This window comes from Xiphophorus couchianus, chromosome 2, assembly GCF_001444195.1.
Source record: "Xiphophorus couchianus chromosome 2, X_couchianus-1.0, whole genome shotgun sequence".
NCBI classification, from domain to species: domain Eukaryota; kingdom Metazoa; phylum Chordata; class Actinopteri; order Cyprinodontiformes; family Poeciliidae; genus Xiphophorus; species Xiphophorus couchianus.
In genome coordinates, this window is record NC_040229.1 from 21,192,780 (window position 1) to 21,214,248 (window position 21,469).

Genomic DNA, 21,469 nt, shown 5'->3' on the forward strand with positions numbered 1-21,469 from the left:
GAATGGACTAAAGATTGGGCGTTATTTATAAGATTGGTACAGTATTTTTAGGTCCCTATATTCTCCAGTGGTGTTATTCAAGAGCCAGAGTCCTGCAGCTTTTAGATGTGTTAATTCTCGTGATATTTTCTTGAAAAAGGAAACCTTATAAAAACAAAAAGTGAAAAACTTAAAATTATATATGAAAAAATTTCTAAATTTTCATGTGATTAATTCTTGCATTATAAAATGAGTTAATGAAAATGAAACTAGGTTTTTGGAAAGTTAAAATAATTTGTTTAAAATTATTCTTTAGTGTATACTTTTTGGGTATACTTCAAGGGGAATTGCATACTCTTCAATGGAGCTCCAATCTGACCAGTCGCTGCAGGAAATGCAGACATATTTCAATGACTTCAGCTGCATTTCATTTCGCTAAAAGGCCTGACTTGTTGTTTTATGGAGTCATTTCAATTCTAAAATGCCACCAAGAACCATTGCATTTAAATATCCGATTACTGCATTTCCTTTGGTGAACAGAAAAATGGAAGCTCTATCCCACAAAATCAAAGGCAAAACTTTATCATTTTTTGTCTTTTATTGTCATGTCAAAACATTCAGAAAATTGTCATTATTTATACAAAACACATTTACGATCACTGAGGTGACAAAAGAATATATATTTAAATTATAATCTTTACATTTCAGTACCTTTGTTCACAGACTTTTTTGAGACCACAGCAAAATATACAAAAACATAAAATCAGTTCCAAATATTTACAAAATGATTAATATTGACTGGCTTCTACTGTACATAAGACTCTTAGCTCAGAAAATAAATCTCAACTTTTGTGGAATGAAAACTCCAAATTGTTCATTGTTGTGCTGAAACAACAGGCGTTTTATTTATGTGTATGAGTTTAAGAGAATGCTTTACTCTTCCATCAAAATGCTAAATGATGTGAAGAAATATTATTGTTTGGGAGGTTCATCATTCTTGCAGTTACACACTGCAGTGGAAGACAACAGGCTGTGTCATTTTTGCATGGTTTGGTCTGATATATTACAGTTTTATGACGTTGTACCTGAGAGGTAAAACAGCTCCCATCCTGTAACTAACACATGTCAACAAGCAATATCTAAAATGGAAGCACTCACAATTCACTTGATGTTTAAAACTTCCTGCATAAAAGAAATACTGAATGGTACCAGCAGATTAACGGTCTCATCTCCATCGTCATTCGGCAGGAGTTAATTGTTGCTACCGGAGAACATGGAACAGAAACTATGTGAGGGATTATTAATATCCATTATTAATATCCCAAGCTATTTGCTGTGCTTCCAGGATTTGAAGCTGCATTCAGGTTCCGTCTCTTCATGACGGCGTTTCTGCGAGGACTGTCTCCTTCCAACTATCAAATATGACACAGGAGAGACATCGACAAGATTTCAGACACATTAGCAAGCAGCTTTCATTGATGAGTGACAAAAAATGCTGACAGCCTATTATAGTGCTGAAGATATATTACACTTTTCTCCTCACAGAGTATTAGAGATGCTTCATAATAACTCATTATATTCATCTAACACTTGTAAACAACCTAGAGCAGCTCTGCAAGGCCACATTCTAAATGCTGGGTATCACGCTCTAGTCTCATGAGAATCAATTTTAGTCTTGAATAATATGATGATTCTTCTGCAAAAATCACAGCGTACTGAGAATAATGCACAACTTAATTGTATTCTTAAAGTTGCCGTACCTGTTTGAGATGTTCCCTCCTGCAACAGGGGGCTTTCAAAGGACCTTACAGCAGAGTAAGCATTGGCTCCTCCAACGTTGCTACCATTTGCACCATTGTTAGGATTTGCTGGAACAGTTGCAAGTAGCCCTGAAACATAAACAGTATTTCATGCTTATTCATCATGTAGCTTTAAATTAAAATTTAGAAATGCTCCTACATGGGATTAAATTATTCGACCAAGCTGCCATCTGACATGCACAGAGACATCAGCAATTACTCATATTAAGTATAAAACACTGGTAAAGTGAACAACGTGTGCTTATGTGTTTCATGCTTTACTACCAGCCGTAAAACAAATTGCCCTTCAGAATAATGATAGTTTGCCTTGCAAAAGTATTCATGGCCCTTGAACTATTTCACATTTGTCACAGTACAACCAGAAAATCAAATGTACTTTACTGCAGTTGTATGAGTGAGAGTAACACAACATCGACCATAACTAAGGTGCGAGACAAAAGGATACATAATTTTCAATAAAGGTTTTCCACAAGCCACACTGGTGACACAGCAAACACGTTTATGAAGCTGCTTCACTCATATGAGACCAAAAAACAATCATTCGAAACGCTACTGATGAAGGAAAACTAAAGTTGCATTACTTAACGGTTTTTAACATACCGTAATTTCCTGCAACCATTTTATTTACATAGATTGTTACTTTGCATTTACACAGATGATGTCCCCTGACACTGACCCTCTGTGCCTTCGGCAAGGGTGTGGCGGCTATCTGGGAAAACAGATTTCTGCCCAACAACATCAACATCAAGAGTTCAAACACACTGAAATCAAATATAAATGGCATTAATGTCTAAATGGTCTCAGTGGTTACAATTAAATGCTAAGTAGTGGCAACTTGGCTTTCCTGATGAAGTGAGTTAAGTGGGTAAGTAGTAATGTGACAAAAAGTAAATAGTGGTTATATTTTGAAATGGGCTGTACTTATAAACTTACTTATTTTCCTCCACATAAATATTTTGTTTGTTTTATCTGTATGAAAACTTAGAACTTTCATAAGAGAGGAGAACGCAGCAGCAGATTGTACTGTGAGGAATGTTAATGCATTGAGAAGAAGAATTCAGCTATAGCTTAAAGTAGTAAAACAGATGAGGTTGTCACTGTAAGCATGGGTGGGACTGAACATTTTTGGACCTGTTCTACTAGAGTTTGGGTCAGAGGAAAGAAACAAGATCTACTAGGTTATGTGACGATGTGACTTAGTGTCTGAGAGACTAACTGCTTGTGTCAAAGCAGGACAACTCATTACGGTCGATAGCTGTGATGGCCATCGCCTGTAGGAATAAATTGAAGATCTGTCTCATTCTTTTTTCTAAAGATAAGTTGTTCTTACAGCTGCCTTCAACTTTGTTAAAACTTAAAAAATTGAAGGCACCTGCCATTCATTGCATCTAATATTAATCTACAGTGTGCTTGAAGATTTAACAATCATCCAGCTCTAGTCTTTTACCCAGTCCTTTGTAGCAGGAGAGCTGCTGGTAAATCTGCTTCATCCTCTCGATGTTGACGCGGCTGGCCTCGGCGTGGTTCACCATGGGTCTGGGGTAGTTGGTTCCTATGATACACTTCGCTGCCTTTTGCACATCCTCCGGGGCATTCCAAGGATCATAGATGTATTTTGCAGGAAAACCCCTCAACACAGGCAAGTAACGACTGAAAAAAAGAAAGATGCACAAAATAAAACACAGGGACAAAGCACCCTTTGTTTTCACTGTATTAAGGAACTTTTTCATAGGCACAGTGAAGATACAAGATGCACTTGCTATTTTTGCAATTTTGTGAAACCATCTGACATTCCTTCCCCCCATGTGAGGGTTTAGAAAAGCACAAGTTAACCATAAGATTTTGGTTTCCCAGTTTAATCTCTGTGAGAAGCACAAAACAAACATCCTAACCTTAAGAAAGACAACATTTTTTATATTCACGTGAAAGCAGTGACTGACCGTATGTAGTCGCCACTGGGGTCAGTGCGTCGACCAAATCCCACGGGACAGTAGCAGTGGAAAAACTGCTGGAAAAATGAACTGCAAGAAAGCCACATCCAGCTGCCGGCGTTTACACTCCAGTCTGCATCAAGTAACAACTCCTCAAAGACCTGAGAACAAACAACAATACTTCCATTTATTCCAATGTTTTAGATGACTCAACCGAGAAGTTAATTGTGACACATAGGGTCAAAAGTTTACATTCACTTAATTCATCTTAATTATCTTAATCTTAATTAATTACGTTCATCTTTCATCTGAGCCATATAAACGGATTGCAGCAAACAGCAAGAAACTACTGCAACATCAGTGCCACTGTCTACAGGGGAGGAAGTTCCATGTTCCCATGGACTGAGAGGATGCTGACCAAAAGTAAGTGTATGGTCCAAAAACACATTAAACCTAAACTGAATGTTGCTGCAAACAGAGAGGCCAATGCCTGCTGCAGCAAGGTTTTAGTGTTAAACAAGACAAAGATAGAGCTTTTTAGCCATAATGAAAAAAAATATGTTTAGCAAAGTCAAGTGAGACTTTAAGCCAAAGAACAATATGCCAAGTGCCAAAAAAGTAAGTACCAGCATCATGTGTGAGGCTGATTTGTTGCCTGTGATTTTTGTACAAAATCTGAAAACAACAAAGGAGGAGTCTTCATTTGAAAGCTGCTGCTAATGAATGAAGATTAGACACAAAATAAAACATTAAAGCAGGAAAAATGATCCCAAATCTACATCAAAGGACTAAGCAGTATAACATTAAGGTTCTGGAAGGCCTTGAACTTAACAGTACAAAACCTTTGTGGGTAATGTTCTGATATTGTGTTGGTGCCAGAAACCAACCAGCTTAAACATATTTCTTAATTTTTGAGGAAATATTTCCTCATTTGAATAAAAATCTTTGGGCGGGACTGTCTGCTTGTTTGAGTCTTTTATAATAATTTTTGAAATATGACTAAATTAGACTAAATCCACAACAACTTCAAACTTTCTCATCCAATTATTGGTTTTACCTACAAGTGCTGTACACTTCAATTTCACCCTTGAAAACGAATGGACCACCTGCATCATAAAACCTCCAAAATATGGCATTTATACCCACGATGACAACATGTAAATTCCAGGCAGCAAGTGGATTTATGCTTCTCCTCATTATTCTTACTTTCATGCCTTCTTCCCAGCTGATCCAGAGGTCTCCCCTTGTGAGGAAACAGGCCACAGCGTGCCGGGCCAAATGATGGATCCAGCCCTCCTGTCTCAGCTGGGTCATTATAGCGTCGATCCATGGATAACCTGTTTGTCCCTCTGCCCACTTGGCCAGTGCTTCCGGGTTTCGGTCCCAGGGTATTTGAAGACACACGGGGTTTCCCTCCATCTTGTCAAAGCAGGGGTTGTTGGTGGCCGTTGTGTAGAAGAATTCCCTCCATAAGAGCTGGCCATAAAGGGACAGAGGCGGTGTGCTGTTCTTCTTCACCTGATAAATTAAGAAACAAGCCTGTTATTTGTTATAATGACACATTTTCAGTTATTACAGAATATACGTTTAGCTAACGTATATTGCAAAGAAATGTTTTTCATCTGTCAGGATCATTTCTACCTTTTTGTAAAGATCTGTGAGTTTGAAGTAGAAGAGCCGACAGGAGAGACATCCAAAGCGCAGATACGGGCTGAGGCCTGTAGGAGCGGCTAACAGGGAGTTGGAGTTCATTCGAGGACGCTCAAAGTTTGCCACCCACGCCTGCAAAAACATTTAGAAAATATTATCACTTTCAGCAACATTTTTATAGCTGACTGCAAAAGGAACAGAATTGACGAGAATAGATTACAGGCATAAGAAATGAGATGCTCATTAATTGATGCTAGTCAAAACTGGAGGCTTAATTAGAAATAAAAATGCTCTGAAAGAAGACCTTTCAGTCAGTAAAAGCAGTAATCTGTTACAACTGTAAATTCACTTCTACCAGCATCCATATGCTTTTGAAGTTATCATCTGAGAAATTCCTCTTCTCATTCTACATTTTCTGATATTCTTTGCTGCTTTAAAATTGTTCAAAAATCTGAATTTGAACTTCAAGTTATATGTGGTGAAAAAGTAAGTTTCACAATCAGCAATAATTTTTTTTAATATTGCTGATTGTGTTTTATTCTTTATGCACACCCATCATGATTGATAATATTAACAGTTATAATTTGTTAAATTTTAGAACAGGGGTCATTTGTATACTGTAAAAAAACTAAAAAAGGCTGTTAATTTGATGTAACTACACATCATTAAAGTAACGAAGAACCGGCGTATTAAAAACACAGCCCCTAACCTTCTGCTGTCCTCTCTGAACAGAATCCATATATTGAAATTAGTACTAAAATTATCTCTTCATATCAACATGTTTACAGCAAAAAAACTAAGTTAAAATCATAAATTAATTGACTATTCAAAAACTAGATTGTGAAATAAGCTATTTTCCCATATATTCAATGATTATATGTATTTCATCGGGTCAGTACTTTAAAAAGGTAAATTTTTACCTTCCTCTCCAGATGTCGTTCTAATCTCATGAGGGCTTCTGTTTCTCCGCCTGGCCAGACTGCAGTGCTGAGGCCCTCTGTCTCAAAACCTACCAGAGGAAAAGTGTTGTTAGTTCATGGCTTTCAGAAACGAGATGGATCAATTAGATTTGTATACCTAGTTGCAACATTCTGGGTTATTTTAGGTAAACCGACCAATAGTATTCATTGATCTTGAGAATAGGAAAAACTAATACTATAATGAAACAAGTATTAACAGTTGTGGTTTAAAGCAAAGAGGGAGGTTTGCTAAAAAGCTTGACAATTTCATTAATAATCAAGAAATGTGTCAAAATTAAAATTCTGCAGCAGAGTTTATATATTAGGCATGAAAAATGAAGTTGTCTTTTTTCCTCTAAAAATAGTGTAGCTTAACGAACGAATCGGAAATCACCATTCTAGGTCGAAACAAATAGGTGGCGGAGCCTATAAACACATTTCACAAACTTAAAATGAAGAAGAAGCTCACCAAGCTCTTCAAGGGATGGAACTCCAAACTTGTCATCGTGATCATGAGTAATTGGAGTGGTGCAGTTTTTTATTACTTTTGATATGATTGTCTCTGCAGGCAGCTCCACAGCATCCATTTGGTTAATTATAGCCTGGAAGCGCTTATATGTTAGTGGAGGCTGACCATCATTGAGTTCTATAATCCTTTAAGAGACAAAAAGGCGTTTTAAAGAGGCCCTTACATGTACACATAGTATGACAACAACAGTTTTAAATAGTTTGATTGCCACAGGAAATTGTCCCAACAAATAATCCAGACTAACTCACTTGTCCAGGTTATAGAGCGTGTGTGAAATCCGGACAGTGACCTCCACGCCAGCCTCACTGGCTAGTTTCTGGATGGCAGCATCACGTTCCTTTCCAAATGGCTCAGAGTCATATTCATAGGATAACCGCGCAATATTCCATTCCTAGGAAACAAATTATTGCATAAAGTCTGAGAAACACAATACTGGAATGTGTTTAAATACAATTAGTTTTATTTAACATCATAAATTTGTCCAAACCGGCATGAATGTACAAACACCAAAATCTGATTGTCAATACAGAATTCTGTCCATATTTGGTTTATAACAGGGTATGAAAAAACTTAGACATTGTCACAAATCCATCTTTTATTAAAACAGATAAGTAGAATAATCAACACAATCACAAACAGTAATGAAGGGCAGCACAAAACTTAAAACTATCCAAATGAAAATGTTTTTGACTTGCTGGAAAATGTAATCAGTTAATTTTTTTTTCAAGAAAAAAGTATCTGATTTATAGACTTCTTATAATTGTTTACTTGATTTACCCTGTAATGCTGCCTCTATTGTACCATTACCTTATTCGTCCTTGTACTGATATGTTAGATGTTTTAATTAATGGCTTCTTGAATCACTTTTAACAACCACAATGCTGTAGAATTACACTGCTAAAGTTTGTATTTTCATATACTTTTATTGAACCTTGAGTGAACTTGATCTAATGTTGTATTTTATCCGTTTTGACTCATTAGTTATGTTAGCTTATATATATATTGCATTAAGTTCTAGATGTATATAAAATGTTAAACTTAATTCAATTTCACCATTTATTTAACCTTATGGTTTTACTTTTCGGAAAAACACATTAGTTAATTCTCATATTTACCTAGATTAACAAAAACTTGGAAGTAATTTTCATACCCTAAAAAGACGAGGGAAGACATCTGTGGGTTGACCTCTGATCACAAACAAGCGGGAGTTAAGTTTGCGCAGACTTGCATCCAAATCCTCTAAACAATGCAGCAAAAACCTGAGAAGACAGAAGGACAGACGTTACCAAATGACTTATATTTTATGCTGACAGATACACAAAATGCAATCACAAGATCAGTACTGACAAGCATAGTTGATCTGAATGAACTCTTTAGAGGTTGGAAATACTGCACAACTCAGACACTTATTTTTATGACTGCATCATGTCTGGATCATGTTAGGGAAAAACAGCCCAGGGCCCCTGAATTATAGGAGACTATCACTGTTTCAATGAGAACCTCTAAAATGATGGTTGACAAGTTAGTTTAAAAAGTAAACCACATAAAAACATTGGCACATTGACACTGTTTCTGAGTCTAACATGAAAACTGAACGGCTAAGAAGAACTAGCAATATGGTGATTAGACCGGCAACTCTTTGCCTAGAGCATTAACCAAGACAAGAATGGTCTACACTGTTAGTGCCTAGATAACATTAGTTGAAATGAAATCCGAGTTCAAAAAATAATTTGGGCTGAAACAACACGTGGCTACTGCCACATAGCACCAGATTAACTGCGGAAAATCTACAATTTTCATACAGAACATGATGTATCAAAGATATGATGGTTAACAGTGTAAATACAAATAAAATGAATGATTAAATTGCAAGTAGGTTCACATTCCTAGGAATCTTTAAATTTTTCCACTTGTGTTTATTAATGACATAGATGATGGTGATTTCTTCCAAGTCAGCTGGAATCAACAATCAGCTTCTTAGTTGTACTGGTTTTGAGATGCAAGCTGTTCTCTGGTTGATCCCCTCCAAGTGGGCTGACTCACTGCAGTGCAGTGGATAACATCACCGTGCTTGCACTGTGATTCTGCACAGTTATGAGTCTACAGATGTATACTCTATCAATAAATGCAAAAGACACAACCCAGAGAGAATAGCAACCAATGCATGGGTGGTAGAGAATCCATTTTCTGCTTCTAATAAAACTGGGTCTACAAAAGAAATTCACTTGGATAAATTGAAAGTAGTGTTTCTCTATAATATGAAAGACCACGAGACCATGAACTAACAGATTATAAATGAAGAATGTGAATTTCTAAAAATGGCAGATGATAAATGTTATTTTGTGAATAGCACTGAGATTTGGAGAAAAACTTTTATAATCAAATAATAATAAAAAATGTAAAACACATTATCTACAGTTCTCAAGTAACTCAAATGCAAATGATTGATTGTGATGAATACCAGGTTAGTAAGTATTTCAGCGTAGCAGCTTCACAACTTGTTGGGATCCTTCTTCTGTGAGAAGTGCCGCAAAACAAGTAAATAATGTAGGATAAGCATCTAAATTTCAAAGTGTTTTTAAATAGTCAGTCACACAGGAGATCATCACATCAGGAGTACAATAATTAATATTTGACAGTATTATAATCATAAAGTCATTGTAAATGATTCCTTATTCTTAGTTATATATATATATATATATATATATATACATACATACTGTATATATATATATATATATATATATATATATATATATATATATATATATAAATAGTTATATGGTTTCTATTCAAACTTTGGATTAAATAAAGAATCAGGAGGTTGACCTTAAAGTTAATGATTCATAAGATATTTATTTTCCATCCGTCCATCTATTTTTCATACCTGCCTAATCCTTGCTGGGCTGGTGCTTATCTCCAGTTTTCTTTGGATGGAGGAAGGATGCCAGAGTACCCAGAGAGAACCCACACATGCATTCAGAGAACATGCAAACCCCACACAGAAAGCCTTCAGCTGAGCAAAAGTAATTTCGTAGCATCTAATTCATACCGTCTAATTAAATCCAGCAGAAGTTGGTCCACTAAGTCCCCGTGGAGGCGTTCAGATAAATATCTTTATGACCCATCCTGTCCAAACTCTTACCTCCATCTATTGATGCCAACACTAGAGGAACCAGCGAACCATGGGTCCAGGATGTAGATGCATCGCAGAGTGTCAGTACCCCGGATAGAGTCCCTCAGAGCCGGGTTGTCGTGCAGTCGCAGTCCCTTCCTAAACCAATGGATGGTGTTGACTCCCATGCTGTCTGAATTCTTCATCGCAGCGTTGAAAATAAAGAGGGTGGTCCTCCCAGCGGCAAAACAAAAACAAACCAAAGAGGGTGTCCGTTCACGTTTTGTTCTGTCAGTAGACAAAAACGAAAGATATTCAACCTGCTCCGCAGTTTTTGGCAGGTTTGTCCAGTTTAACCTTGCTCCATGACTTTATCCACAGAGTTGGGTTTGCTGAGCAGCTCTGGCTGCATGTGGAGACGGCAGATAAACCCCGGAACACAGTGAAAACACCCACGAAAAAAAAGCTAAAAATGAAACTATTTCAAGCTAGTAGCGACAACTGAAGAAAAAGCGAGTGTAGAAATACGACACCTTCAGATGGCTCAAACCCACGTTGCTAAAACGCAAAAAAAACCTTCAAAACGTCCGAAGGTTTACGGTTTATTGCTAGCTCTATAATTAACGCAGGTAAATTTGACAACTATTTTAAAATACGAACACAGTAAACGCTGTAAATGTACACTACGCGTGTTAACAGCTACCTACAAGATGCCTCTTCTGCGTGTCAACATCTCCACCCACAGGCACAAGAAGGAAGAAACCAGGCGCCCTGATTGGTCAGAACTGGAAGTTATATAAGACTTTCTCAGTCACGTTTCCGTAATGTGCTTCACAGCCGTCGATTACATGGCGTTTTTCGTTAAACTGCATTTGTTAATCATCAGATTTAAAGTCTAAATACAACATAGTTTGTGTGGATGCGTCTTTTTGTAGTGTAAAACCCTGAAATAACTTACAGAAACGTACTTTACGCGCAGCAAATCAGAGGCCTTAGTTGCAGTTATATGACTACACAGAAGTACCCGGATGGTCACGCGCCACACGGCGAGGTTCATTCTAATTGGTGCGCTTGATTTAGCATAGCGGTCGCAGGGGTGAAACAGGAACAGTACGTTCGTTCGGTCACGGCCATCCCCGCCCATCCGTAGGAGCGATAATCTCAAACCGATGTGAGTCACGTTAAATTACATAAAACTGTCAGCTGTGACATGGATTCTACTGAACGCGTGTAACACGGGAGCATTTGTTGTTATTACAGGAAGTAATTTAAAAGAATAAATAAACAAACCCCTATTATCCAGAATAATACTTATTGTATTTTGGCACAGAGTAGGCCTTTATAAAAAAAAATGAGTAGGCCATTCCAGAGAGAATGTAGACAAATATCAGAATTTATGGGATATTATGGAACGTAATTATTTGAACACCAGAACAGTGGACATGTTTAGTATGAGCCAAGCATCATTCCACAAGAGAAACCTCATGCCAAATGCAAAGCTTAGAGTTGGAAGTGTGATGCTTTGGGAATAATTTGCTGAGGGAAAAGGTTAGACAACCTAACCCTAACCCTAAATAACTTCTATTTTACTGTCATTCCTGCACTTTATATTTTATATTTAGATTTATATCCCGGAGTAACCTCATAACATTAGAACCTCAAAACATTGTTCTGAGCCTTATGCAATGAAATTTCGATCTGTATACACCCTGTGCATGCAAAATGATAATAAAGTCAGTCTAAGTCTAATGTAGGTGCTTTTCATGTAGCCAGTTTCCTCAACCTCAATTATTCAGGGGTAGGATGTCATGACGTTTTACTCTGAATGCACGTTTTTGTTGATACAATTTGTTTGCTGCGTAAAACAACACTGCTCTTCAGTGTTTCAAATCCAGTTTATACTCCAGATGTAAATGTGGAGATAAATATTAGATTTAAATAAAACAAGAATCGGAGACAAGGTTTTAAAAACACTTTTGGTTACTTTCAGAGTTGAAACAAACAAAAATAATTAATTTGAGAACATTTAATATGTGTGGAAAAGAAATCCATGTTTAAACACGTTTATGCAAAATTAGTCCATTGCTGAGGTGGACAAAATCAGTGGATAAGACTGATTTCTTATGTAAGTACGGATTAATCACCAAGATTAAGAAAATTGGGGCCAATTTAGGGGTGATAAGTGGGAAAAACTGGAGACCCATGTTACAAGAAAAACAAGTCTTATGCCTTTAGACCTCTTGTTCCTTCACTATTTCTGGTCAAGAGAATTGCTTCAGGTCCTCTTCAGGTAAATTTTATTTCTTTCACTAATAAATACGATCAAAATTAACTGCACAAACTTAACTTTTACTTGCAGTTTCACAAACTGACACTAGATGGCAATCTGACCAAGAAAATAATGTGAGATGCTTTGAAACAAAGTCTTTTTAGCTGAACAGCTTGGCTCTTCATTTACTTTTATATCTAAAATTAAAATTTTCCTGTAAGTTTTAATAGTATATTTACTTGTGTGATTGAAAGAATAATACGATTGTCCCTGAATGCTTTGCTTTTTCTAAAACAAACACATCTAAGCTAACTGACCACACAGCTGATTAGGGTCAAATTTAGAATGTTAGTTTTAGATTATTTTTTCTGTGACTGTGGAGTGTCAAGGTATGGCAGCCAGCGTGATAACATTTAAACAAATGTGTCGCTTAGCAAAGGTTTATTAATAAAGTTTTTGATTAAAGATAACTACTTCCATCTCCAATAGCATAAAGATAGCACTCTTGTAATGATAAACTGGTATGAACTAGCAGGCAGAAGAGCAGACCAACATGCCACAAACCATAGCAGCACAATGGTTGGAAACCAGGTCACTGGTTTGTGCCAAAACTGCTTAGTGGTGGGTTTTAATTAGATTAGCAATTTTTCCACCAAGGAAGCTTTGTACTCTCCCTTTATGCTGACCCACCAGAAGCATTTCAGTGTCTTGATTGCGCTTGAAAGACCAACTTTTGGATTTGTGGTCACAATTTTATAAAATTTTAATTTCAGAAGGTTTTTAAAGTGGAAAAAAATAATTTAATTAATTTAATTTAAGTTAAATGGAGCACTTCATAATGGTACCAGGGATGTAACTACAATCACCGCCTCGGCTTTTTGTCTGTTAAGCACTCAAAAATGTTACAGCTGACAACTTCTTTATAATGAAATAAATCCACAATTTTCACATTTTTGATATTATTATGTGTGGTAATTTCTAATGAGCTACAAAGATGTAATTTCATCTTAGCATACGTAGGTGTGTTTGCCTCATCTTGTTTCAAAGCAGATGTATGGTAGACTCCTCCTTCTCTTTTTACACAAACATGTTTGATGTTGCACACATTAGTAATTGTATGTTTTTATTTTTTAATTAGCCATTTTGCAGAGGGTTTTGCTGATTTTCTACAGCTATGAATTAGCTACATATACACTACTTGCAAAAATATGTATAGTTTTTGCAGTTTGTTATGTTACGGCCACAAACTTCAATGTATTTTATGTTGATTTCATGACACAGATCAATACAAACCAGTTTCCAGTAAAGATGGTAAATTTTCTTTTCCCAAATTTCTTACAAATGAAGGTCTGAAAAGAAAGCTGTATATCTGCATTCACTTAATATTTCCACCTTTGCTGCAGTTAAAGCTGCAGATCTTCTGATGCATTCCCTTTTTGCACATCCAGGGAGAAATTTTTACCTATTTCTGTAGAACAGCTCAAACAGTCAAACTGGATTGGAAGCATCTTTAAATTGATGATTTCTAGTTTTGTGACAGATTCTCACATATGGGTTTTTACTTTGACTGGACCATTCTGACATCTGAATGTCCTTTCCTTTACAATTCTGGTTATTTATAGCTATAGAATTTTTCTATATTTTTCTAAATTTGTCAGAATGTAATTTGTTTGGGGGAAAAAAAGCACTGTTGTTAATCACCCCAACACCAGGGTTCACTGTTGCTCCAGTCACATAAGCACTCTGCTGTCAATTGCAGAAGCTTTCTGCTGCATCTGTAATGCAAACTCACCCTACTCAGTGAGCAGTCCTTGCAGCTTGTTTACATTATTTCTCTGTCATGACCTCAGGATGTTACTCTCTCTGCATTGACGCAGTTCATTCCTTAATTTCTTCTCTTTTTTTGCCATAATCACTACATAAAACTGAATTACCACACTTATCTTTCCGAGTATGACTGCAGATTTCTCATCTGAACTTTGTGTCCTTTCACTGCGGTAAGAAGGCAGTCGGTGTCCATTGAAGAAGCTGAAGTCCAAGTTAGACCTTGAGGATCATCTAGAGAGCACATGTCCTAGAAAGAATATTGGATCTTTTCGATGAGTTCTCCTTCAGAGAAACGACGATGCATTATGCATGCAATCTATTATTAATGGTACTGAATCATGTTACGATCAGACATGGGCCCATATAGCCTGATACTCTTTCGAACTTGTCTCTTAACCATGAACACAATCAATCAGCTGCTTTTGAATCAAAGGTTCAGTCATTACGTGCTGCAGTGCATTTGTTTTGCATTTACCTTAGAAAAGATCTGTTATTATGCCTCCACTAGTGTTATTATTATTATTGTTATTGTTGTTGTTGTTATTAAGTTTAGTTCTTCTTGCCAAAACAATTTTAATTAAAAAGCAAAAAATAAAATAAAATAAAAAAAATCCTTTCATGATCTCCAGTTATCATGTCCGTTATTTTTTTGGTCATGAGCTACGTTTCCTTTATTGATCCTTTAAAGCAAACCAATTAGAACTCTTTTCTTGTCCCTTCCCAAGAGTCTATTGGTTGAGGGGTATTCTCATTTTCTCCAGGGCCCCGCCTCCATGTGTCAGGCTCTGCGTTGGTACAGCACGGTTGATGCGCTGAAGTAAAATACTGCAATCTAACTTTCTACTTCAGGCTTGGATGGACTTTCCTCAAAGGAAAAAAACAAACAAACAAAAAAGGCAACAACGAATCAGTGAGCAGAACCCGTGCAAGGCGATTCCAAACTACCATCTTTTGAGCATTTCTCCCCACTCTCCCCCAAGCTCTTCTTTTTCTACAGTAGCTATGAAGTGCAGTTATGGCAAGGAGTAGCAAGTCAGCAGCGAGGACCCTGGAGGATTTGACGCTAGATTCTGGTTATGGTGGAGCCGCTGACTCCTTCAGATCGTCCAGTGCGTCGCTGTGCTGCTCAGAGGCACATGGGGGGAATTACTGGCATTTAACCGACTCAATGCACAGTCGACACAACAGTCTGGACACTGTTAACACGGTCCTGGTTGAGGACGCCGAGATCCTGGAGTGCAGCGGGCAGTGCGCTAAACTACCCGAGCTTGAGGATGTGCCATGGAGCCTCGGGGAAGTTGCAAGCGCGCTGTGCAAGGACGAGGAGATGAGTCTTCCGACGCCCCCTCAGGACGTCCTGCTTAGGCTCTCGGTGCTGGTCAGCCGAGTCCTGGTCAGGGTCGCCAAGGAGGCGCAGCGCCTGAGCTTGCGCTACGCTAAATGCACTAAATACGAGGTACAAAGTGCCATAAAGATCATCCTGTCATGGAGCGTCTCGATGAGCTGTATCGGCGCGGCCGTCAGTGCCTTGTCCATGTACAACATGAGCACGGACGAGGACAAGTTCAGCCGAGGCAAGTCGGCACGCTGCGGGCTTATCTTCAACGTGGGGAAGTTCTTCAGGTGGATGGTGGACAGCAGGGTCGCGGTCAGGATCCACGAGCATGCGGCCATCTACCTGGCCGCTTGCATGGAGAGCCTCTTCCGCGAGGTGTACGCGCGGGTGCTGCGCAGCGCCTTGCTGGAGCGCGACAACGGGATCCCCAAGTTCACGGTGGAGGTCCTGGAGCAGGCCGTCAACGGCGACGCAGAGGTGTGGGGGTCGGTGCAGCCCTGGCAACACCTGATCTGCGGGAAGAATGCGAGTGGTGAGTTATGAGGGCTGGAAGTCGGTGCAACAGGGTGTTTCTACTCTTCAGCAATCTGTAAAAAATAGCTTATAGTTAAATATCTTCACTTGGTGACTAACAAGTGAATAAAGAGAAACTCGCAAATTAACAAGTCCTTTCTCCGAGTGCAGGAGAAGTTTGAGCCTTTTCGTCGTCACTATACTTGATGACGTTTAATCTTAATGCATTCAGCTGCAATGCTGCTAAGAGTACAAGGATATGCAGGCAGGTAATGAATGACAGAAATGTGAAGGGGAGAAAGGAGGATCATTCTTTTCTTATCACCATTGCCTCCTTTTCTCTCCAGGCACTGCAGACACAACTGCCTGATATCAATCTTAAATTACATGCAGTTGTTTTCTTAATGTGCATACTGATAAGGGTAGAGCCAATACACTCAGGTTCAGTGATTCATTCTCAGAGCTTTTTGTTAAAGGGCCCCTCCCTGCTGGTGTCCATCAGTGATTTCCTGCAGAAGTGGGTTTTTCCTCCCAAGAAGTAGGGGGCGGTTCTCTTTCATTCTTGTAGCCATTTGTACCACTAACAGATCCGCAAAACACTTTACAAATTCTACGTTCACTTCTTGGCTTAGAAATGTAAAATTGCCATTAGAGTTTACTCCTGCTTTCCCAATCAGAAACTACTCAAACAAAGCCCGTGTAATGATGGATGTTCCTCTTGCAACAGGTTTACATAATGAAAAGCCTTGTGGGACTTGTGTGCTGTCATGCATTATGCAGACTGATGTAAATAAAACTGAGCTACAGAGTGAATGAGAGAGGGATGAGACAGACAGATAGACAGGGAGCAAGAAAGACTGACTGTTTTTATGAATCACTGAGAGGAAGCTGTCATTGTGTCGAGAACGGTTTACCTTCACTGTTCCACTGGTTTTATATGTCAGACGTGTTAGACGTTTGTTTCCATTTCCAGCTGCTGAGAACAGTGCAGAATTGTCTAACTTTCTTTGGATGGCTTACGTTAAACTTACACACTGCTCACATACTATGACACATACCAAAAACAAAATCTAGAGACAAGTGCCATGGAGTTAGATATCAATGAGTATGAGCACTGTTTTGCTGTCTTGAATATGGGATTCTGTTGTTCACGTGGCCAGTATCCAAACCTTCCCCTCTAGAAAAGGCGAGGACATCATTCAACAGTGCATGGGAACAATGAGCAGGACTTAGACACAAATGAAACAACTGGAACATGCAGAATGTCGACATAACCCTTATAGCCTGAAAAGTGGCACGGGGCATTAAACCCAAGTTAAGTGTTGGACTATAGTGTAGAACCAAACTCACATTTTGAGTACTTTGCTGAATAAATTGAAGCATTTAAATGGGAAGGTTGCCTGTACTTTTGAACCAGATTCTCCTTTATGTAGCGTTTAATCATTGTTTTGTGTGGACTCCGTGTTGTTCCTTTGGTGGAAAAGCTCTAATTTATTAATGTCATTTTTGAGAGTTTTCAGTCAAAGGTTCTATAATGGCCAACCCCACATTACATGCAGAGTAATAGGGTGTTAGCAGTTCAGAAAATGTGGTTTCCAATTTGTATTTAGTAGTGAAAATCTCACAAGTTCTACTTCCGAGAAATCTACTGGAGCTTGACTCTTACGTCTGAATTCTTCATGAATTGCAGACTTGTTAAGTCAGAGATCCCATATCAACTCAATTCAATATGGCTGCAGGAAGAGAGTGGCTTTATCAAACAGTATTTGCACTTCTGATTGTTTGTATCTCATTAAATCAGTTGGACACGTACGTAGAATTGTACAGCACCCATCTTGGATGTTGTTTGTTTAACTTGTCCTGCCATTAATAGCCTGGCCCCTAAATACAACAGTTAACAAATTCTATAGGAATAGAATAGAATAGAAAACATTTTCCTATTCTATTCTATTCTATTCTATTCTATTCTATTCTATTCTATTCTATTCTATTCATGGAATAGAATAGAATAGGAAAATGTCTTCTGGACATATAGAGAATACAGGAGACTGTTGTCAAATGTAGAAAATAGCCTGTCCTTTTTGAGTAAACAATTTGCAGTTTATACTCACACTTTTTGTCAATTTTACTTCAAAACACTAACAAGATGTTATTATTTTGTGAGTGTAATAAGGGGTCAAAATTAATCATTTCACTTTAACTTTCTGCAGCAAGTCTTTCAAAACTTTGCACTCCATGAAAACTGCTTCTTGCTATTATAGACTTTAAATGAAACTGGCACTTGTCACCTGTACTGCTTAAATCCTCCATCAGAGGACATTAGACAAATATTGAATTTAATACAAGAGTTGATACATTGTTTAAAATATAGAGGTCTTAGAAATATGCAAAGCAAAAATGATTAATTTGGTAGCACTGTTAAAGAAAACAAAGAAGATGATTAAATCATTTACATCATGATTTAATTGCTCTGTTATCTTTGGAGCTCTGAACGTTAAACTTTGAAAATAAGTCTTTACAAACACAAAATCCCATTTCAGAAGCTTTAATCTCATGTACAGCTGGCTAACTTCTTGTTGTAAGCTTATGCAAGTTACTATTAATGAGTAGATATTACAGATTAAAATGGATAGAATTGTATAAATGTCAATGGATTATTTGCCAACATGCTAAAAAATCTAAGATTTATTCTGAAACATTCAGTAATCTAAAGTGGCTTTTCTGCTTTCAACTTTAGAGATGGGGAAGCAAAGAGTGCCATTTTTTTGTCCTTCTGCCAAAACCAAACCAGTAAAGCAGAAGCTGGATTGACCTTAGCAGAGCTTCTGCCCGCCAAATTGAACCCTGCACCGCTCCATTTATTCTATCTGTCTCCCTTTGCCAAGCGGGAGTTACTGAGGTGATTTTTTTGTATTAGGCAATGGTGCTGGTGACCCAGCTTTGTGAGGAAGCTCTTATGAATATCTTTATTGCATCTCATCCACCAAAGACGATTTCCATTTCTGTGCTGTCACAAATCCAATAAGGTTGTTACCTCAGCGGGTTCCTCCCTGTCTTGTCTTTATCTTAGTAATGAGGTTACACTGGAAAAAAGAAGTACACACCCTGAACAATTTCAAGTATCCCTCAACAAGCATATGCTTTATCTTCATCAAAAGCCAATTGTGTTTTTGTGTTCCTTTATACTTTTTATTGTCTAACCAGAGTTTAAATCCTTTAAGCAACTTTCATAACAATTAGCACTTTACCACCACCATCATAATTTTATGGCATGTCAGGGGTTAAGTAAACATTTATCTTCCATCTGGTCGTGTTGGAAGCAGGATGAACTGTCAAGTGGAAGCATTTGAACATCAGAGGGGTTGAATTGGTTAGCCAGCTGGTTCGATGCATCTCCATTGCTCTTATGTTGTGTTCCGGGTCTGCAGTGTTCAGTATGTATTAAAAGCGGAGGTGCAAGGAAGGAGCGGTGGTTAACCGGTGATAAAGTCACGGGCAGCTGACGCTCGGTGACGTATGGTAGGGAGTGAAGGCCATCACGTGTACTCCAGTCAAACAGATGAGTAACTGTTGCTCAAATCATTGTAGAACTTAATGTCGGCTCTAGGATGACAGAATACATGGTGCTTTATGGTTGGATTAATATGAGGCAGAAGATGCCCCTGCCAAGCAATCTCAGTTGGGCTCATTATGATTGCTGACGCTGTCTTTTAAAAAATTTTTTATAAGTTTTTTCCCAATTGATTATTGCAAATGATAATATTTCCTCCCAAAAGTTCATTTATAATTTCTTTTTACAAAAACTATCACTGTTTGCATACCACACTATAACATTTGAAAACTTTGTAAAGATATTAATTTACATGGATTTTAGGCTCAAAGTAATTGCTAGAATGATTGTCTGCTGCCCTTTGAACAATTGCCACCAAGTAACTGAAAATAAGTACTTTTACATTTCATTTATGTTTCTTTTCATTCACAATGCAGGGTTTTTGAGCGTAAAAGACCAAGTTTGGGTTTGCACCTGCATTTTAATCAAATATATGTATGTCTCTTTTTTGAGAAATATGAAACAGATGTGGTTTTTACATGGGAAGTCCCCCATGAATGCCACTTTTGCCTAGTTATTCCTGTTGATGAATTATCAACAGTGACATTAACTGAGGAAAAGTGACGCTGCAGTGCTTTAGATGTTACTTTTTAGGTTCATGGCCTGCTTTTTGTTAGATGTGCTTTATTTCAGTGAGTTACAGTGAGTTATAGACAATAATATACCTGATTGTGGCTACTGATGAAATTTAACCCAATATTGTGGTTAATAATAAGAAATTCAATATTGAACATGGGGAAAGTTATATTTTCACACAAGTTGGTCTTGATTATTTTTTCCTTAGTAAATGAGATCAGCATTTGACAACTGCCTTTTGTATTTTAGATGTAAACTCATCCTCAAATTTGTTTGATTTTTTGACACATTTATGAATGTGACAAAAAGTGAAAACAAATATAATCTTTAATGGATTATGTTTGCAGATATGCTATGCTGGTTACTTTTTCTGCTGTTTGAATCAGCCCCCTTTTTTTTCTCAGAGGATACATTTTTCTTTATATATATATTTATATATATATGATTTATTTGAGTTTTATTGTAGTAAATTTGAGTTTTACAAATTTTTTTTATTTTACCGTCACACTCATATTGTAAATATAAAAATGCCTTGGACTAACTTTAGGACTGGAGCAGCGAGGGAAAGGTTTACCTCTGCAATATAAATTCCTAATTAGAGAACAGAATAGAAATGTTATTTATTGTCCCTATAATAAATAGGGAAATTCATTTTAAATTACAGAAGAAGGCTATTTTATATCAACGCAGAAAACAATGCTTTACTTCAGGAATCATTTTTTCATTGTCAGTTTGCTTAAAAATGTGATTATTCCTTGTAATGTGAAACTATTGGTAAGGCACTGGATGTACAGTACATTATAAAATATGCATGGCTCCTTCTCTTTGCATTTCATCAATTTTAAACACATGCAGAAATGCTTGTTCTTGGTTGTTTCGTGACTTGATATGTCAGACTTTAACACAGAGTCCATAATTACCGTGTTCTATAAGGTCTGTTTTCACCTACTGCTGCAGTCACGCTTTGGCACATCCACCATATGGCAGCTCCCCCCCCAGCCGCCCTACTACACACAAACCCAAAACACACATTGCCATAATACACATATACATCAAGACGTCAGGGGCTCCTCACCATGTCTGACTCAGTGTTGTTTGCAAGTGGGTGTTGGGTTTCCCTGCTTCAGCTGAGAGTTCCTGTCGGAACAGGAAACTGCTCCATATAGTGAACAATTTCTTCTGACTCCTATCAGAACCAGGGCACAGAGATTCTTTAATATTCCTGAAGGCATGTGCATGTCACAGAAAATGAATTTAGCGGAACATTATATCCAGTGCTCAGGGATCTGTGTCACCCCGAGGACAGGTTCTCAATCTCACTCACAGTTGTGACACGACTTTCAAGTTCAGGCAAG

General features: G+C 37.7%; 2 protein-coding genes across 3 annotated transcripts in view; one reads left to right on the top strand and one right to left on the bottom strand.

Moving 5' to 3' along the window:
- Positions 1–554: 554 nt before the first annotated feature.
- cry1b (cryptochrome circadian regulator 1b) lies at positions 555–10,729 on the bottom strand. Its single transcript, XM_028035939.1, has 11 exons — positions 10,014–10,729; positions 8,019–8,127; positions 7,117–7,259; positions 6,809–6,993; positions 6,301–6,389; positions 5,372–5,512; positions 4,937–5,248; positions 3,740–3,891; positions 3,247–3,449; positions 1,740–1,868; positions 555–1,391 (listed from the first exon to the last, which is right to left on the bottom strand). The coding sequence occupies exons 1-11, from the start codon at positions 10,187–10,189 to the stop codon at positions 1,306–1,308; spliced, it is 1,725 nt and encodes a 574-aa protein (XP_027891740.1). The 5' UTR covers positions 10,190–10,729; the 3' UTR covers positions 555–1,305.
- A 4,019-nt stretch (positions 10,730–14,748) lies between these two features.
- The window catches only part of btbd11b (BTB (POZ) domain containing 11b), an 82,240-nt gene continuing 75,519 nt past the window's right edge, over positions 14,749–21,469 (top strand). Inside the window, exon 1 of one of the 2 annotated variants that reach the window (XM_028035931.1) lies at positions 14,749–15,947. In XM_028035931.1, coding sequence (XP_027891732.1) covers positions 15,095–15,947 — 853 coding nt within the window. In that variant the 5' untranslated portion in view covers positions 14,749–15,094. The remainder of the gene's footprint in view (positions 15,948–21,469) is intronic. The other variant, XM_028035936.1, reaches the window with a different exon arrangement.